General features: G+C 45.8%; 3 protein-coding genes across 4 annotated transcripts in view; 1 reads left to right on the top strand and 2 right to left on the bottom strand.

Annotated features, from left to right (window-relative positions):
* Nucleotides 1-21,339, top strand: part of LOC147033509 (E3 ubiquitin-protein ligase TRIM7-like) — a 1,095,521-nt gene that overhangs the window by 650,321 nt on the left and 423,861 nt on the right. The gene's annotated exons all lie outside the window — the stretch shown is intronic.
* The window catches only part of LOC147033518 (E3 ubiquitin-protein ligase TRIM7-like), a 207,795-nt gene that overhangs the window by 106,452 nt on the left and 80,004 nt on the right, over nt 1-21,339 (bottom strand). The window lies entirely within an intron of this gene.
* Nucleotides 1-21,339, bottom strand: part of LOC147033520 (tripartite motif-containing protein 16-like) — a 51,778-nt gene that overhangs the window by 22,821 nt on the left and 7,618 nt on the right. For both annotated transcript variants that reach the window (XM_085855739.1, XM_085855743.1), the window contains exon 2: nt 12,636-12,760. In XM_085855739.1, coding sequence (XP_085711865.1) covers nt 12,636-12,677 — 42 coding nt within the window. In that variant the 5' untranslated portion in view covers nt 12,678-12,760. The remainder of the gene's footprint in view (nt 1-12,635; nt 12,761-21,339) is intronic.

Below are 21,339 nucleotides of genomic sequence, written 5' to 3'. Positions count from 1 at the left end.
CGTGTATATATGTATATATATATATGTATATATGATATATATATACATATATATATATATATATATATATATATATATATATATATATATATATATATACATATATATATATGTACATATATATATATATATATACGTATATATATATATACATATATATATATACATATATATGTACGTATATGTATATATATATATATATATATATATATATATATATATATATATACATATATATGTATATATATACATATATATATATATATATATATATATATATATATATATATATATATAAATATATAAATATATATATATATATATATATATATATATATATATATATATATATATATATATATATATATATATATATATCTTCTTCTTCTTCATCTTCGCCGTTGCTCCCGTTTGGGGTTGCTCGCCACAAGCGGATCATCCATTATGATCCATATAGTGATTTAGCACATGTTTTACACGGATGCCTTCCTGACGCAGCCCTGGTCACCTCCTTACACGACACAGGGATATGGTACACCTATTTTAACCAGAATTATACATTTGATATATATATATATATATATATATATATATATATATATATATATATATATATATATATATATATATATATATATATATATATATATATATATATATATATATATATATATATATATATATATATATATATATATATATATATATATATATATATGAGCCTGGTGTTGGCGCAGTGGTTAGGGCAGTGGCTTGGGATCCAAAAGGTCCTGAGTTCAAGTCCCGTTGGGCCACTGAATTAATACACCAGGGGGTTGACTCAGCCCGTCATCCTTCCGAGGTCGGCGAAATGAGTACCAGTATACTGGGCCGGTGTATACCCTGGTTAAAATAGGTGTACCATATCCCTGTGTCGTAAGAGGCGACCAGGGTTGCGTCAGGAAGGGCATCCGGCGTAAAACATGTGCCAAATCACTATGTGGATCATGCGAATGATTCGCTGTGGCGACCCCTAATGGGAGCAGCCGAAAGAAGAAGAAGAAGATATATATATATATATATATATATTTTTTTTTTTTTTTTTTACGGTTGTGGAAATTCACAGAACACCATACAGGTCCTTTAGGTCAGTTATGCCGATAAGTACGTGTTCAGGTTAGATTTCCCCACCGATGTTTAGCGTGATTTATTCATGTGCAGGGCTGTGATCTTTGAGGTAGTATTATTCTTTTGCTATCTTTATTTTGGAACAACATCTCCTCACCACCTTCTCAACAACCAACAACATCTCCGCACCAGCTTCTCAACAACCCACATCTCCTTACCACCTTCTCAACAAACAAACAACGTCTCCTCACCTTCATCTCCACAGCACCGCCATTTTGGTCGCCGGGACCGGCATCCATGAACGAAGTCGAGAGCCGATGATTTACACAACGTCCGCGTGGGAGGGAGTGATTTCTACAACGTCCGCTCCCCGCGACAGGAACGGATCAAAACACCAAAAGGGGAGGAGCCAGCAGGGGGTGAAAGGTTGAAGTTGGAAGATCAAACTCACCCACGTACCCGATAAAAGGGCACGCCGAAGGGCCAAGCGCAGTCTGTCTGCGGTCTGTCTGGGGTCGGGGTGAAGAGTGCCAAGGTTCGAGTCCAGTGGAGGGCAGTCGGGGTCGTCGGAGCGCAGCGGAGCCTGGAGCGCAGCTAAGCCTGTAGTGCCGTGCCAAACTGTGGGTCGGTGGAGACGGCGGAGAGAACTCACCGGCCAGCGGCAGAACGGTCCGAGCAAATGCGGAGGAATGGGTGGGCTCGTGAAAGAGCATCAATTCTTAAAATAGCAAAGGCCCGTTCATTCCTCTGAGGCGTAGTCCGATAGGCCCGATCGACCAGGCTGCACGGCAAGGCCCGGACCAACCGAGTCGCTATCACACCAGCTGCCGTGTTGACGGCGAGACATCGAGGGTCATCCTGCGAGCCACCACGGGGGTGGCCAGGTAACCTGCACGGCCTCTCCGAGCCTCGCGGCCATCCCGGCTCCGAGGAGTATTAAGGTCCACGGGCCCAGTCATTCTTTTTCTTTTCTGGGTTTTTGTAAGAGAGTTGTGGCGCTGTGTCCCCTAAGTAAAACCTGTTTAAGTGACTGTACAATAATAATTATAGATAGGGCTGCAGGTCTTTTTGCTCGTGTCCTGTCCCCATTCCCCCATTTGCATTGCTTACCTTTGGAAATAAATGTGCTTGTTTAAATGTTCACCTGTTCGTTGTGTCCCTTCCTTGTTTGAGCTGCCATTATTGCATACGGAATATTAGCTGGCTTTTAAATAGCCGATAAAGCAATCGGATCCGGCGGGGCCAGGCGATATACCACCGCTCGGCAAATCTCAAATGGAATGAGTGTCTTAAGAATTGCTCGTTCCGTGCCGGCTCCATCAAGGTGTAAATTCCCGGCATTTCTGTCTGCGCACATATTTAAGTAAATCGAGATTCAGTGATTGGACCCTGTCGTGCGTGGACAGAAGAGTTGGCTAATTTACAATGTGATAAGAAACACACCCGAAGCTGGATTTCGGCGTTGATCTGAAAGCTGCGACTGGATTGCCATGGTCGGTGGGCGCGCAGCCGCGATTCGGCTAAAAGCGGCCACCTGCACGTTGGGGTGGCGGAAATCCTCAATACTTGTCAAGCAGTGGGATACAAACTCTCCCGCCTCCAACTTCAACACTGGTGTCAGAGTGGGCCCCACCGTCTCCACACTAAATTAGCGGGAATCGGATCAAGGGTGTGTAGGGCGACCCTCGATTTCCATCAAATTCCGAGCGTATAAATTATTTCCGTACGCAACATGGCAGCTCAAAGCGAACAGGCGCAGGGTGGATTGGATTTAGAAATGTTGGAGTCTGTGGCCCAGGATGAAATGACCGTGCAGGACATTCCCATAATGCAGGTTGAACACCCCCCACAACCAAACCCAGAGCTCGAAATGGGCGCGGGGCCGTCGGCGGTTTTTGACTCCCCCCCCCATCCGTCAAATTCCCTCCCCGGTCCACAGTGAAACTGCGACCGATGAGGGCGGATCGGTTGCTCCGAGTACAGGTGAAATGGCCCAGTTGTTCACAATACTGGCGAAAATCCAAAACGAAATAAAAACAAATGTGCAACAAATGGGAAACAAAATGGATGGAATGAAAAACGAAATGAAAACGGAAATAAAAACAAATGCGTAGCAAATGGAAAACAAAATGGATGGCATGAAAAAGGAAATGAAGGAAGAAATAAAAAAAACAACATGGATACAAATATGCAAAAACTGCGGGGTGAGATGCAGCGCATGGGGCTGAATCTCCGCACTGGTCAAAAGGCAATAATGGCAGTGGCGCGCGACGAAACGCGGACAACGGTGTGCAAAATGGCGGCGCCATGTGGCAGCACGACCGAGCCAACGAGGGGGAGTGTGGATTGTGCCCGGCCCGCGATGGAAGCGGGGGAGGTCGAAATAATTCGGGAGACGTGTAGGGCAAGACTCGTGCAGGTGACAGAGAAAGTAACGGTGACACAGAGGGAAAAATTAAATGGGGTGACTGAGACATTCAGGGAGAGACACGTGGAAACGAGAAAAATAATAAAGGAGGTAGAGGTGACGACAAGGGAGACGCAGGAAATAAAAGAAATAACAGTGACGCAGGAGATAGAAACGGTAGAGGAGAAACGACATGATAAAGACGAAAGTAAAGATGAACACACACACACACAGAGGTAGTGGAGGACAATGGAGGCGAGCTGGCAGAATGTGTCATGGCCCGGTGCGAGCAGCAGGATAGCCTCCTTCAGGAAAGGAGGGAGAAGCTGTGCCCCCTTGAAGCGGATCACGATGGGGTGAGCCCGGTCAAGCTTTGCGAGTTGGAGGGGGCGAGTGCTGTGAACGGGTGCACGCGGAGCTTGGGGGTTTGGAGACCCCGGGAGCGCTTGTGGGAGCGCAAATCCCCAGCGTGGTTGTCCCGGTGTGTGTGGTTATGAGTGTGCCGAAATGTGTGCTGGAATGCACGCATAGCATGGGTGTCATGGCTTGCGTGAGTGGAACCCCGTGTGTGAAAGAAACCGCGTGTTCGAGTGAAGTGGCATGTGTGTGTGAGTGAAATGGTATGCGTGAGTGAACTGCCGTGTGTGAGACAAAGAGCGTGTGTGAGGTCGCTGTATCTAAGGGAGATGACGGTTGGCACGTGGGAACATGCAACTGCATGTCCAAGTGAAAGTGCCATCTCGGAGTGTGTGAGCATCATGGCACGAGAGAGTTTGTGCGTGAGAGTGCATCGAGGACGGCGCCAGACGAAGGACAAAGGCCGTGTAGCGGCCATAACTGTTTCGGGGACCGTGCCGGGTTGGCACGGCAGCACGCGCGGGGTCCGTGCTGTGCTTCACACGAGGCCGCCGCACGCACCTGCGCGTGTGAAATCCGGTCCGGAAATGCACGCGGTGGATGTTGCCGATTCCGCGGACGGACAAAAGGTAGGCTGGGAAAACGAATTTGGACCGGACAGGTTTTCCAGGCGGGCGTGTGTGTAAACATGTGCTCACGTGCGGAACCCCTCAAAACGCGAGGCTTGCTTTGGGATGCGCAGTGACGTCGTGGCTCCATGTTTGTAATCCGGCAGGAGGGGAATCCCTGCCGGATGTTACCGTCCACGGGGACGAGGAGCGCGACGCGCGAACAGCTGCCATGACATCATGGGCAGTTTGTGAGTTGCCGTGCTAGTGTGCGCAAAGAAAAGAAAAAAAAAAGCAAAGCAGGCCTCGCCACTTCGAGTGAACACGAGCCCAGGCAGGGGTGGAAGACCCCCCTGTATGGGGCAAAGGACACAACTAGCTAGGGGGATGGGTTAGCATAGTTAGACTGGCTTCATGGGGCAGGGATAAGTCCTCATGGCGCCCATGGACTGGTTAATTAGTGGGAATGTCAGGTTAGATTTCGGATGGAAAATGGTTTTTGAGGGCAAGGACAGACTTTGGATGTGTCATGGGGACGTAGCTTAGCTACGTAGATTAAAAGGACCGTGCTATAGTATAAGGGACGACGAGGGAGCATGAGGTAGTTAGGGGATTGAGTAGGCAGAATGGCAGAGTTCAGTGATGTCAGTTGAGATGTGAGTTGTGAAAAGAAACATGTCGAGTGAGTGAGGGCCAGCAGGCCTGAGTGAATGGAGCGAATGTGGTATGCATGGTGCGATGAGTGATTGGGGGGAGGAGCGATTCCCACCCAAGGGACCTGGGGTCAGAGTAAAGTTCGTTAGTGGGTTCGTCAAATTGCCAAAATGGAGGTCATTTTGCTGTTGTTGCGAATGTAGGCTCGAAACCCGTTTGGAGGGAGCAGGAGTCCTGTTGATGGGCTGGGAGCATGCCTGCAAATGGTGAGTATCACTTATTGGGTACCCTGGGCACTGGGCTAGTCGGCCGCGGTAGGCCAAGGGCCCAAGAGGGGCCGGGATAGCGTAGTGGGCACGGGTAGGCGTGCATGATGCGGGGCCCGTAGCGCCAATAGCCACGTGGGCAGTGTCATGGGCACGGGTACCCGGGGAAGGGGCCCGTGGCGCCAGCCTGCCATGTGAGCGTCGAGGGGAAGTAGCCAGGGAGGGCACTCCCCAAATTTTAGGGAGCTGGTAGGCTCGGAGACAGTTTCGGGGCCCGTGAGTGCCATAGTTGGAGAATCGGCAGAGAGAGGTGCCTGCCAAGGGAGCCACGCATCCCAGCATGAGAACGTGCAAGGGCACGAAGGCGACACGAATATAGGGCATGGCCCAAATTTGTGAGGGCACCAACACAGGCGACAGGAATCTTGGTTGGTAGAACCAAAAGTTCAAGCGACAGGTGCTTTTGGAAAACCCCGGGATAGTTTAAGGTTAATAAATGGTAGGGTAGATAGGGAAGTGTACCCCTCCGCACCATCCATCCCTTCGCTCTCATAGTGGGCCGCTGGACCCACTTTGGGTTAAGATCGCTGAAGTCTGGGGATGCCATCCTGAGGCTTGAATGGTCCTTGAAACAGGATGCTCGCTCTCCCTTATTCCCCTCCAGGAAGGGAACATAGGGGTTGGGAGTAGGCTAGGAGACATGATAGGTTAGCTGGACAGAGACAATAAAGGGGGTTAGAGAGACGAATTGATAGGGGAAATAAAAGAAAATAAATAAATAAATAAAAAATAAGATGGGGCTAAATTTGGATTTTTTGCAAATTAAGGGAGTGGGTATGGACAGAGACAGGCAAAGGCGATAGGTTGGGAGGGAGACAGTGGGGTAGGTCCGAGCCTGCCTTCGGACCGGTCGGCACCACCGCACTCCCTCCACCACCTCCAGAACGAGACAAGAGGCCGGCTAGCTTCACCTGTTGGCCTGTGTTTTTGCTACAGTGGCCTGTGCTGGCCTTACCAGTCCTTGTCCGCCTGCCTCTGCCTTGACCCCATGCCTGCTAGCCCTTTTGTTTGCATTTGCCCCTGTTCCCTCCATCACCATGTGCACCAGGATCATCGCGCAAGTTGCGGGGACTGCCCTGCAGGCATCCCCCGCCGACCATTGTGTTTGTTTTGCATCCATCCATCCATCTGCACATGAAGACTGATTTGATGCAGCCCGTGCACCATTCCTTTTGTGTGTTTGCATCAGTGACCATCCAATGTTCTACAGGGACTGCCCTGTCGGCAGCCACACACGGGGACTGCATTGATGCAGCCCGTGCACCGTTTTGTGTTCACTGTGCTCATTTCAAGGGGGAGGCCTTGGGCTGCATTGGGCAGCCGGCCACATTCCCTTTTCGCGCCTGCATTTGTTTCATGAGCCAGAGACTGCATTTGGGCAGCCTGGCTCCCTGCTTCAAAAAAAAAAAAAGGGATGGCGCATAGCCGCTGGGTTGGGCTGAGTTGCCTTCAGCAGCTGAAGAAACAAACAAAAAGAAGGAAGAACGTACCAGAGGGGGCAGTTTTGAACACGGGCCCGAAGACGTCTTGCCTTTAAGCTGTTGAGCGCTCACCCACCTGAAAAACCATTGACATTGCTATGTGCCCTTTTTCCCACAGAGTCCATCAGTCCTGGGCCATGGTTTAGTGTAACATGGTTAAGGTTAAGCTAAGGGTAAATGTACATGAGTTTTGCTCCCCCTGCATGTTTGTCTTAGCGCCGGCAATGTAGTTAAGTCGTCTGTATTAGTGAGTTTGTTTAGTTAGTTACTAAGCCCATAGGTTATTTACTTTTGGGATATGGATACACCAAATGTCACACTCAGGGATCCGAAGGTAAATCGTACTCGGGAAAACTTACACATGAAGGCACACGAAAATTTGACGACTCGGGACGAGTCTGTAAAAAGGGGAGGGGGATGCATATATATATATATATATATATATATATATATATATATATATATATATATATATATATATATATATATATATATATATATATATATACACTGTTGTAGATTTCCGCATGCCGGCGTGCGAGCGACCGCATTTAGCCAATGGCGGCTGCCTCGTCCACCGACGTAGCAATCCAGTCACGGCTTTCCGGATCAACGCCGGAATCCAGCTACGGGTGTGTTTCCAAGCACACCACAACCTTGTCCGTACTCTACCCACGCGTTACAGGGTCCGATCGCCGAATTGTCGATTTACCTAATTATTTACCAGACTACCGAGAGATTGTACCTCAACGGGGCTTGCTTGGAAACGAGCCGCCAAAGCAGCTCGCTCCGTTTTGGGATAACCGAGCGGGGTATTATCGCGAGGCCCCGTTGGACCCGATTCTATTATCGGTTATTTAAAAACCAAGTATATTCCGAACGCAGAACGGCAGCTCAATGAAGGGAAGAGGACGCAACGAACGGGTCAACATTCAAACAAGCACATTTATTGACAATGGCACGTATGCAGGCATGCACGTATGCAATCAGCAATCCACGGAAGGAGGCATGCACTTATGCGGTCAAACAAGGCAAAACAAAAGCACGCATGAAAAAGAGCTACCACCATCTAAGTATTATGTACACACATGCACTAAGGCCTAAGTCATATTTGCCACGGCGGCCGTGGTGTCTCCAAAATCTACGGCCACTTGCAATTATACGGCGGCCGCAGTATTTCAACGGTCACACAATGTAGCAGTCACATATGTTTTTATTTTTCAGGTAGCCGCACGGCGTATTTATAAACTGTGGAGACTGAAAACGTGGGGGTGCCGTACGGTCTTTGATTTGTTGTCGCATGGTGACCTTAGGGCATCCCTGCGGCGGCCATATAATTTTCAAGGTAGACGCATGGTGCCCGCAAGGCGACCGCAGGGGGGCCGTAAGGCGAACGTGCATCCAAATGGACGGTAACGAGTGGGTATATATACCAGTTCTTTTTTTTTACTGAAATAAAAATATAACAGTTCGGAATATACCAGTACGTGGTTCCCCCAGAATCCGAATTGAATTCGTTCCAGGAGGCTGTTCGGATTGCAAAAAGTTCGATTCCCAAACTATTTGCCCAATAAGAAATAATGGAGTTAATTAATCTGTTCCTGGACCCCAAGAAAACCCACTTTCAAGACACTTTCAACTGAAATTACCCATGTTTAAGGTAAAATAAGATGAGTAAATGACCTTCAGTGGCGGTGTATTGTATGTAAATCACCACATTCAAAGGAACACACAGGCTCGAGCTCCGGCCTGGGTTCCGATCGCTTGCACACTCTGCGAGTGCTGCCCCCAGGGCAGCTCATCAAACATGATGCCCCCAGAACCACAATCATTTCATCAAACGCATCGGGCTGAGGTAATCATGGATATTCAAAATTACAACCGGTTTTTCTGTGAAATTAAATCCTTGCCCGACAGTCCGTCATACCACGTGATCGGATTGCTTTTTTGTTATTAATTAAAACACAAGATGAGTAAAAAAAAAAAAAAACAGCACAAATCAAGGTGAAAACACGAGGTAAATTAGCGATCGACACACGAGAGATGCTTTCACGAGGACTTCCACCGACGAACTGAATGAACAAAGCGCGAAGATGCCGGTCGAACAGGCGGGGGAGACATGTGAACAAAGATGAACGCTTCGTTGTGTTCGGTTTGTTAAAATGTATGCGGTTTTCAGGGCAAAATTCATTTTTCATTGAAAAGAGACTGCGGCAGCCGCACGAATAACGCAAGCCCACCGTACGCCCTATGTACGGTCGACGTGGAACACAACTACGTCACAACTACGGCATGTTGAATTGCTGTGGCCAACGTAGAAATGAAAAAAGTTATAACTCCGTGTTATAATTCCACGGCGACCCCTACGGCCTGTAAAAGATAGCCAAATGGCGTACGGCCTCCCTGAGGCCACCTCAGTTTCTCTGCGTCCGCCGCACGTTTCTATCAATTCAGAGAGCGTACGGCCGCCGTATCCTCGCCGTAGGGCAAATGTGACTTAAACCTTAACAACAGGTTTTACTTAAGGACATGGTGCCACAACGTTCATGCAAAGAAACAAAGGAGAAACCCCATCAAAGGCAAGGGGGTAGACTGGACCTCTTGGAGTCTTTATGAGCACGGAGCTTGGTAGACCGCAAAGGCTCCGAGGGGCCGGGCTGGTTACCTTCACCCTCGTGGTGACTCGCTGGGGCGACCCTCGACGTTCCCTCTCCAGCAACCCACGGTTAGGCACGGTACGGCAGGCCGCGCGCCTTGGCTCCGCTGCGCTCCGATCTCTCCTGCTCCTCACCAACTCCGGACTCCAGGCTGATCCAGCTCCCAGCACGGAACTGGATCCAGCTCCACACAACTGCCCACAACTCTGACACAGCTCTCTTCCCTCTCCTCCACACACACACACACACACACACACACACACACACACACACACACACACACACACACACACACACACACACACACACACACACACACACACCTTTCACTGCACGCCTCGCCTTATATCTCGAGCTCCACCCGCCTTCGCTCCCCGCCCTCCTTCCAGCACGCACGGGAAACTTCCAGAAGAAGGACGTTTTTTCTCTTGGATCGGGGCCTTTCTTTCCCTTTTTCATAGCCCTCATTGTGTCTGGGTCCGCTCGCAGGGTTTGTCGTTGGGGGGAGGGGTGAGGCCGTCGTCCGTTCTCCCCGACGAATGCCAGTCTTTTCGCAACCGTGTGCCAAGGTGGAAACGCGGTGGTGGTTATGGTGGTTGTTGTAATGGTGGTGTGGCTGGCATTTTGTGGTGGTCGTGAGGGTGGTGTGGTTGGGTGGTCGTGGTTAAGGTGGTTGTTCTGAAGGCGGTTGTGGAGAAGGTGGTTGTTCGTTGTCTGTTGGAATGTTGGCGATTGTGGAGAAGGTTGTTGTGGTCGGCGTTGTGGAGAAGGTGGTTGTGGTGGTTGAAATGCGGTTGGTCCAAAATAACGATAGCAAAAGAAAAATGGCTAACTCAAAGATCACAGCCCTGCACACAAATAATTGTCCATTAAACATCGGTGAGGAAATCTATTTGAACACAGACTTATCGACATAACTGATCGAAGGACATATATGGTGCTCTGTGAATTTCCACAACCGTAACAATACATACACACACACACACACACACACACACACACACACACACACACACACACACACACACACACACACACACACACACACACACACACACACACACACACAATATTGTCACGAATCCTGGGAATCACAAGGAACCCGATGTATAAAAGACTTTTCTCATGTATCGTCTCTAATACCCACTGTACAAATGATCTTTCATTGTACAGATTGAAGAATGATCTGAATGACTGAATAATTTTGAATTTGAATAATTTTGCTGAATACAATTTAAGCTCTCAAACTATGGGCATGTGCAGTTCACAAGTCAAAGCCATTCCATTTTTGCACAAGTTTAAACTAAACACAGAAATTAATGAGAAGGGAACTTGGAAGAGCGCATACCTCCACCATGTAATGCCTGATCCACGAGAGCATATCGGGCCCAATACATTTTTTAAATATCAGGCTATATATCGTTTTTGGCCCTATTCCCCAATGGTGAAGAATCATTTGGGTAATTAAATAATTATCCATTCCAGATCCGGATTCGGATCTTCACCAAAATCAAATAAACTCATTGTGGTCACACACCAACCCGTCCACCAAGTTCCATCCGAATCCGTCCACAACTTTTTGAGATATCATGCTATATATTAGTTTAGCCCAATCTCTCAATGATGAAGCATCACTGAAAAAATTATCAGATCCAAATTTGGATCTGGATCTTCACCAAAATTGAAGCAATTCATCCTTGTCACACACCAAACGAGTCCACCAAATTCCATCCGGATCTGTCCACAACTCTTTGAGATACCGTGCAATATTTTATTTTATCCCCATCTCTCAATGGTGAAGAATCACTTAACAAATTATCGGAGTCGGATCCGGATCCGGATCTTCACCAAAACCTAAACACTTCGTCCTTGTCACACACTAATCCTGCCTACCAAATTTCATCCAGATCCGTCCAAAACTTTTTGAGATATCCTGCACACAGACAGACAACTAAACAAACAGAGGAGGGGTGAAAAACATGACCTCCTTCACCTTCGGTGGTGGAGGTAATAAGCATGACCAGCGCAGCTCATTCCCTGTGAACTTATTACGTACATAATTAATCAACCATTACCAACATACACCACTTTTACACTTTACCCCAGTACAGCAACTAAATTTCATTAACCCTTGACTCTAACATTTATCCTCTGAACAAAGAGAAATTCTTAAACATTTAACACAAAAAACAACACTGAAGACACAAAAAGGGAACTTTCTCGAGGAAATAAAGGTAGCCCACAGATTGGGCCCATTCCTCGAGCAAGGGGAATGTGGAAGAACAATCACTTGGAATATTTGAACACACTGCGGTGTGCAGATTGCAATTCAGCTTAAGCCTTGTGCTGCAAAAACAAGTGAGAGAGAGTGAGAGTGAGAGTGAGAGTGAGAGTGAGAGTGAGAGTGAGAGTGAGAGTGAGAGTGAGAGTGAGAGTGAGAGTGAGAGTGAGAGTGAGAGTGAGAGTGAGAGTGAGAGTGAGAGAGAGAGAGAGAGAGAGAGAGAGAGAGAGAGAGAGAGAGAGAGAGAGAGAGAGAGAGAGAGAGAGAGAGAGAGAGTTTGGACCAGCCTTCGCTGTTGCTTGTTTTTCCACATGTCTTTCCAACAATAGACACTTGTCTGGTCACATTCTCACCTGCCAAAGTCATTAATCTTTTGTTCCTCTTTGTTGCAGCAATGTCAATGAGAGGAACAAATGAGAGGAACTGAGGTTGAGTGCTGTTTCTCCCTTGAGTGTTGTATTTAACCCCTTCTCTGCTGAGCAAGCTCCAGTGGAGGTGAGCGATCAGAAAGTGTAAGGTTGTCTTCTTCTCAAAGAGCACTTGCTGTTCAGTGAGCCATGATGAAGGTAAAAATAACACATTCTGTCCCTACCAGTTCTAAAATAACTTGCATGAGAAACAAAGACTGAAGACACACGTATAAACTTATATAATATAATCACATTCAATCATTAATAATATCTACCACATATTCATTTTTGGAACTCTATGGTTTTTGTGCATTTACAAGGGTCAGAATAACTCGAATGAAACAAACCGTGATGAAGATAATTAGGGGAAGCAGCCACAGTTGATCCATAATGAGTTCCAGGAATCAACAGGTTAATTGGTGAGAGGTTCTACCGAGTTTCACTCATTTTCAAAGAGAGAGTGGAACAGCACCTGTTGTGAAACACAGACGTTCATGTTTCTATGTGTATGATACTCACACGAATGTATGATACTCACAGGAATCCATCCATCCATCCATCCATTGGGACCATACTCTGAGCAAAGCGTTGGTGCTGCTTAAGCAGTCTCTTGGCTATTGGGCACGATTCTGGACGGGTCGCCACTCCGACACAGTGTACCAGCATGCTGGCATTCATTTTGCCGACCTCGGAAGGATGACAGGCTGAGTCAACCCCACCTAGTATTAATTAAACAGCTACGTGAGATTTGAACTCAGGATCCAAGGATCCCAAGCCCACCACCATAACTATGAAGGCAACAGCAGGTGTACAGGAATCACAATGGGGTAAATTTATCGGTGCGAGGAAGGATAGTTTTAGTTAGCAACATTCGTGAGATTCAAATATCTTCTCTGGTCCAAACAGGACAAATTCACAAATAAATTGCAATTTTGATAAATATCAGAATGGGACGCTGTACGTATCTCTGACATACATAAAATAACGATTAAAGATAGTTGTCCCATCAATATTTAGGTTGTGGCCATGAAATACCCAAAGGTATATACAAATTTTTAGCTTATCTGGATTTAAATTCCAAATATTATATTGTCATCAAGCAACGTCCATCCATCCGTCCGTCTCCTATTTCAACTTCTCCAGCCAAACCGCTGGACCAGTCTGGCTTAAACTTGGCAGCAACGTTCCTCTCCTGACTGTAAACAGGGCTTGCAATGCTTGATCCAGTCACTTGACTTTAAGTAGGTCAAAATGGCCGACTTAGAAAATTTCTTCCAAAATCTTATCCAGACCCACCAGTGGGAATGCTACCAAATATGGGTGACAATATTAGGTCAGGGTAGGGATGTTAAATTTGTGGAGGCCATGCTGGTCAGGTATGCCTGATGTTGGATTAATGGTTAGGTGCTGGGCTTGGGATCCTCGGGTCCCGAGTTCAAATCCCGCTCGGCTGTTGAATTAATATCAGGTGTGGTTGACTCAGCCTGTCTTCCTTCTGAGGTCAGCAAAAAAAGTACCAACTTGCTGGGATGATCGAGCCATTTGATCATCCTTCGTCAGAGTGGTGACCCATCCAGGAATGTGCCTAAAGGTGCAGGGGACTGCTTCGGCAACCACATAACATGAGATGCATGTCAAAATGGCCCTCGATGAGACCCCCACCAACAGCACTCCGTACACATGCACACAATCACCCATCAATGCTCAAGTTACCTCAAAGTCCTGCCAACATCCCGATACCTCTCTATCTCCATAACTTCCAGGTACCTATCAAATTCTAATTTAAATTATCTACTTTTTCTGCTGCCATTACCTTTCCAGGGAGACCATTCCATGCATTAACAACTCTCTGAGTAAAGGCCCCTGTCTTACTACCGTCTTAACTCTTTTCTTCTTTACTCTCAGGCTATGGCCCATGATTTGTGGCCCACCAACAGCTACCTGGCACTGTGCTGCCTCCTTACCTCCCGTATCTATTACCACCCCCAGATCCTTCTCCTGTGTGACACGCTCCAAAATTACCCCTTGCATCCTGTAATCTCTATTTTCATTGTTCTTTCCCATCCCCAACACCTTACACTTACTCAGGTTAAATTACATCTGCCAATCTTTTGCCCAATCTGTACAAGTATCAATACTTTATTGAATCTGATCACCACACCCTCTGCTATCCACCTCACCTCCAAGCTTTGTTTCATCTGCAAATTTGGAAAGCTTACTCTTCACCGTACTATCCCAATCGTTAATGTAAATAATGAGGAGTTATGTTCAGAGTGCTGATCCCTGAGGTACCCCGCTACTTACATCCTCCCAGCAAGACATCCTCCCACTCACAGCCACTCTTTGCTTCCTATCACTAAGCCAGTTTGCAATTAAATTAGCTACCTGACCAGCCACTCCACAAACCCTCACATTGGCTAACAACCTGATTTATGGTACCTTATCAAATGCCTTCTGAAAATCTCGATATACTATGTACACTGCCTTTCCCTCATCCACCCAATCAAACTCTGCTTCAAAGAACTCTAAAAGATTTATTTGACAGGCACTGCCTTTGGTAAATCCATGCTGATGACCTATAATTAGTTTGTATTTATTTTATTGGTTCCTCATCTGGTCCATAATTATTGTCTCCAACACCTTCCCCACAACTGAAGTCAAATTAACAGGTTTATAGTTCCCTTTAGTCTTATCAGATTCTTGCCTAAAGGAGGATCATAGAAGAACTAAAGATCTCGAAGCAGAAAGCAAGCTTAGGATTTGTGGATTTGTCCAAGGCCTTTGACAGCGTCAACAGGAAGGGCATGCTTCAAATTCTTTTGAACTCTGGCATCCTATAAGAAACAGTGCAAGCAATTTCCATAATGTACAACAACCCCTCTATAGTCCAGGATCCTGGCTACCTATCCGTAAAAAAAGTGGTTGTGCATCCAGTTTTACTGCAGAAAAAGGTTCTGCGGTAGCTAATGAAATAAATTAATTTGGGTAGACATTTCACTCTTTGGACATTTTCATTCTGGCGGCCATTTTGAAAAAAATGTGAAATTATCATAAATTACCCCCAATAACTCAATAATACCCCTGTTAAAATGACCATTTTGATGTCATCAGACATTTTTGGGTCGGAAAATATTAATTTTAGGTTACTGTAAAAACCATTCAAAGTTGAATTTTCAAATTCAAAATTCAAATTCTTTTTTTGGGGGGGGTCTACCTACACTATGTTGTGAGGTTGCAGGTCTGTCTTAATATGTACGAGGTGTGTTCAAAAAGTATCCAACCTTAATTTTTCGTGCGTAAACAAATGAAGCGAGGGAGGCGTGGTTTGGTGCACGTATGTAGGCGATCCTAATTCGTATGCATGAATATTTTCCCGCCTGCAGAAGCTGTCGGTCGCCGACAGACCGCCGATGAGTGAGGAAGTGTAAGTGAGCGCCGTCGGATTTTCGTTTTTGACAAAATGACGGAAAAAACTTAAACAACGCTACTGCATCAAATTTTGTGTAAAGCTTGACGATTCCCAAGTGGAAACGATCCGCAAGATTCAACAGACCTTCGGGAATGAAGCAATGGGCACCACACAGATAAAAGAGTGGTACAACCGCTTCAAAGATGGTCGCACATCAGTGGAAAGTGAAGCACGTTCTGGTAGGCCCTCAACATCCCGAAATGAGATCGTCATTGACCAAGTGAGGACCCTGCTGATGCAGGATCGTCGAATCACGACCAGAGAACTTGCAGACGAGGCGGGCGTCAGCATTGGATCCGTTCATTCCATTGTGACTGAGGATTTGGGCTTAAGGAGAATCTCAGCGAAGTTCGTGCCAAAGCTGCAAACGATCGAGCAGAAGCAACTCCGTTTGGAGATCGCACAGGACATGCTGGAGACTGTGAACAGCGATCCCAACTTCTTCAACACAGTGATCACTGGCGATGAGACCACAGTGATCCGTCATTTTGTCAAAAACGAAAATCCGACGGCGCTCACTTACACTTCCTCACTCATCGGTGGTCTGTCGGCGACCGACATCTTCTGCAGGCGGGAAAATATTCATGCATATGAATTAGGATCGCCTACCTATGTGCACCAAACCACACCTCCCTTGCTTCATTTGTTTACGCACGAAAAATTAAGGTTGGATACTTTTTGAACACACCTCGTATGTGCTCTAAAGTTGTGAAAGTAAATATGCCAGGCAAGCTTAATCACTGATGACTAACTTGACGCCTTATCTTTGCAGATATTCACATCATGGCGTCAATCTTGAGCAGTCTATCCAAAGATCACAGAAAAGCTCTAAGGGAATCACAGGGCAGACCAGGAGAAGCGAGTATGTGACTGAATGGCAACTTATCTATCACGAGGTCCTCGACATAAGCAATACCTTCCGTGAACTGACAAATGCTAATGTGATGGAGCATATGGAGACCTACCACCATGAACTGACTGGGAGAAAGTCGGAACTGTTTGACCAAAATGTCACTCGGTTACTTCAGTTCCTAGAAACCAAGGGCAATCCCTTCGATGTCACTCAAAACGTAGGCCTTCACAACCTTGTCACAATGTACAGTGTTGCTGAACGTGTAAAAGAACGGCTTCTCAATGTAATGGATCACGGAGAAGACGCTTATAAATCATTTCTCCAGGAGAGATATATCACCAAAGAGAAGAAACTGGGAGATAGAATATCTCGAGTTAACCTACTGAATTTCAACTTCTCTAAGGGACAAAGTAAACAAACTAGTGCTGTACCAGTGACAACAAAGGAACTTGGCTTAGCACAATAGAGACTTGAGATAGCCAAACAACGTGGAGAGACCATGGACGATATATTATGTTATGATCTACTACAGACAAGCCCATTGTTTGATGGTGAAGTTCCAAAGAAGCCAGCAAAGCACATTCTTATAGTAGAACTGGAGAAGAATCTCTCAACAGAGGACTGTTTATTTGAACCTGTATCCTGCTCTAAAACAACTGTACTTGTCGACTTCATGTCACAAATATGTATGATAAAGATGACAACACAGAAAACATTTGGCCAGTCAATAAAGACCATCTTCCGAAAGGCACAGTCTGTATGTTCTACTCAAGAAATCCACATCATCTTCGACAGTTACTTACATAAATCAACCAAAGAGTCTGAAAGAATCCGAAGGGCATCGTCCTCGGAAAGCATGGACTTAGTATCAATCTGTTCAGAAACACCAGGGCCTGTCCAGTTGGAGAAATTCTGGGCATCGTCAACTAACAAACAGAATCTACAGAGCCTCGCCATCACTGAAGCCAAGATGTATTCAGCACAGACTAGTACACCACTTGTAGTGAGTGGGGTTATAGTGAATGGTGAGGTTCTTCCAGCTCAGAGGTTTTCAAATGGAACAGCCCATTCCCTCATGGAAATGAAGAATTCTATTGAGGAGGCAGATTATCAGCTTGTACCACATGTCAACTGGGCAGCTCAGCACAACACTAAGAGGGTTGTCCTGCTTTCGAATGACACAGATGTCATCGCCATCATGCTGCGGTATATTGAGACATTCAAATCTAACGGGCTGTCAGAACTTTGTATACAGTTCGGAACTGACGAGAAACAACGATTACTACCACTCCATACTCTCCAGAAAAGACTTGGCCCTGATTTAAGTCGTGTGTTAGTCAAAGCTCACTTAGCCTCTGGGAATGATGCTCTCAGCAAGATAGGCACGAAGCATGGAGCATTGGCTGCTGATCCGGTGTCATTCCTAACCGACTTTGGCGAAATAGATACCCTTTCTGATACTGATGTACAGAATCTCGAGAAATATCTTTTTAAGGTCTGGTCAACTAAGAAACAAGTTGACACGTTTGATGAACTTCGATATGAAGACTATCACAAAAACCTAAACAAGTCAATGGCTACTCTTCCACCAACATCCAGTGTCATAGAGGGACATATACAAAGAACATTCCTGGCTGTTCGTGAATCTGTTACTCTTTTGGACCAGAGAGTTTCCCTCGAGCCGACTGACTATGGCTGGGAAGAATCTGATGGAGTACTTGTTCGATCAAAACACCTAAAACCACTTCCAGATGTCCTACTAACTGTTTGCGGCTGTAAACACTGTAAAACCAAACGGTGTAAATCTAGAAAGGCAAACCTCAATTGTTGTGTATTTTGCAAATGTTCTACTTCATGTGATAATACATAAAAGACATTGAAAAGTTCAAGTTGAGAACAACTTCTCTGTAGAGATAACAATACAAATATATCTGTACATAAATAACACTGAACAACAAAAATTTTTTACTGGAGATGTGTAAAGTGATTTAGACTAATTTGGGTACGCTGATTTCAAAAATCATAACCGTTTTGCTGTATCACGTCAGGATTTTCAGTAACAGAAATATTCCCATTGCCTAGAAGTCAGGATTTCAATGAAATTTACAAAAATTCATTTATTCATTTATTTCATCATGAATGCTTCAAAATTATAGAAATTACAGAAAAACTCCACTAGAATGTCATTAAAAATGCTTTAGGCATTTGGCTTTGCGTTTGTGCTGCTCTGTGTCAGTTTCACGATGCAGGAACCAGCAGAAATCGCCCATCATGTTCGGGTTGTGCCGCCCTTGGTAACGCGTCTCCATGAGTGAAATCTCTTGGTGGAATCGCTCGCCGTGCTCGTCCGAGACTGCTCCCAAGTTGTCAGGGAAGAAGTTCAGGTGCTGGTGTAGGAAATGGATTTTCAGGGACATCCTGGAGCCAAGTTTCCTGAAGGACTCCAGCAGCTGCTGCACTATTTCTTCATAGTTGTCCGCGCGCTCGTTCCCCAAGAAGTTGTCCGTCACAGCTTTGAAGCTCCTCCACGCTGCCAGCTCTTTGGGGTTTAGAGTTGTCGGAAAAGTTTCGTCCTTCATAATCTGTCGGATTTGCGGTCCAACAAAGACACCAGCCTTGATCTTAGCCTCCGACAAGGTGTTGCCAAACTTTTCCTTGAGGTATAAAAACCCACGCCCATTCAGATCCATTGCCCGTACAAAACTTTTCATCAAGCCGAGCTTTATGTGGAGTGGTGGAAGGAAAACCTTGGCTGGGTCGACAAGGGCGACATGCTTCACGTTGTGTCGACCAGGTACATGCTCTTTTCGCTCTTCCCAATCTTTCTTCGTCCAGTGATTCTTGTCGTCTCTGCTATCCCAGAGACAAAGGAAGCACATGTATTTCGTGTAGCCTGACTGCAGCCCTAACAACAGCGCCACCACTTTCAAGTCTCCGCAGATGTGCCAGTTGAAGTCATTGTACTTGATGGAATCAAGCAGCTGTCGCATAGTCTCATAGGTCTCTGTCATGCCGAACGCGTGAGCCAGTGGGACTGATGGTTTCTCGTTGCCATTGTGGGAGCAAAACAGCCTTCAAGCTGTTCTTCCTGAGTCGATGAAGAGGCGCCAGTCTGCAGGATCGTGATCACACCCAAGTTCTTTCAACAGACCGTTGATGTCACTGCAGAATGTCATCGTGTCTTCCATCTCAAAGAACTCAGCCATGTCTCTGTGACGTGCTCTGAACAAGGATATCTTGGTGTTAGGTTCAAGTAGATTCCACTGCTGCAGCCTTGATCCAAGCAGCTCTGCCTTCGCCTTTGACAGCGAGAGATCTCTTACAAGATCATTTAAGTCTCCCTGGTTCAGAAGGTGTGATTCTGGAGTGTCCGGGTTCAAAGGTTCATCATCACCATCCTCTTCACCACTGCTTACAGCTATGTTCTGATCAGCTGGAGGTGTTGGAACGGGGTTCTCGTCATCATGAGGCACAGGTTTACGAGCAGAGACGCAGTCAGCGTACTTGATGTGACCTTTATTCTTCTTGTTGAAGCCGGCGATGCTTGTGCAGCAGAAATAACAATCATCATGATGATTCTGCGGCTCACGCCATATCATGGGCACCGCAAATGGCATGCTCGCGCGCTTGCCCACCAACCACTGAGTCAAGGTTGTGTGACAGCTTGTGCAGCAGATGTGTGGTGCCCAGCTCTGTTCTTGGTCCCCACCTTACACCCGAAGTAGTGAAAGTAGGCGGCCTTCATTTTCACTGCTGTAGATATACTTCGCTGTTGATCTTTTTTGGTATACCGACCACAGACATAACAGAAGTTGTCAGGATGATTGGTACAGGAACGCCTACTCATCTTTATCTGAAAGAAAGAAATATAACATAAGTTAACAACAATTGTACGAAATAGACATGTTAAAGACATATGTAAATTTCATTGAAATCCTGACTTCGAGGCAATGGGAATATTTCTGTTCCTGAAAATCCTGACGTGATACAGCAAAACGGTTATGATTTTTGAAATCAGCGTACCCAAATTAGTCTTAATCACTTTACACATCTCCAGTAAAAAAAAAAATTTGCAATTTGTTGTTCAGTGTAATTCAATTGAAAATTGTTAAATCAAAATATTGTTGAGTTCTTAAGCACCGGTTTGGTTAAACCATCACATTGCTGAACTGGCGGCGGTCATAATGGAAATTGCATAATGCGAGAGTCTAATCAATTATGCATTCCCTTTGTCCTGCAGCTTGAAAAGGCAAAATATCACTTTATCAGTCCTTTTCATACAATAAAATGTTGAAAATTTTAGTGATTTGAGTGTTGGAAAAAGCCTTTTTCCAAAATGGCTGCCATCCTGAAAATGTCCCATCGTGCAAATGTCGAACCAAAATAATTTTGACATTTTATGTTCATAGATTGCAAAAACTATTTGAAAATCCCTGCACATCAACTTTTTTGCGACACTTTAGGCTGGATCCAGGACTACTAGCTGTGTTCAAAGTATGGACAGCCCAACCAAGGAGTTTTTCACATCCTCCAAGGGGACACCCTTGGTCCTTGCTCCTTATCTTTTTGTTATAGTTGTGGATTACATTCTCAGGCAGTCACTGGAGACCATGAAAGAGAAAGGAATTGACATCAAGCCAAAAAGATCAAATTGCGACAGAGATAAGCATCTCACAGACATTGACTATGCAGATGACATCACCTAAAACAGCGACACTTTTGAAGGATG

Source organism: Eptatretus burgeri, chromosome 2, assembly GCF_056783735.1.
Source record: "Eptatretus burgeri isolate ZD-2024b chromosome 2, Ebu_testis_v1, whole genome shotgun sequence".
Lineage (NCBI taxonomy): Eukaryota > Metazoa > Chordata > Myxini > Myxiniformes > Myxinidae > Eptatretus > Eptatretus burgeri.
The sequence above is the reverse complement of the archived record's forward strand: the minus strand, read 5'-3'. Positions and strand labels throughout refer to the sequence as shown.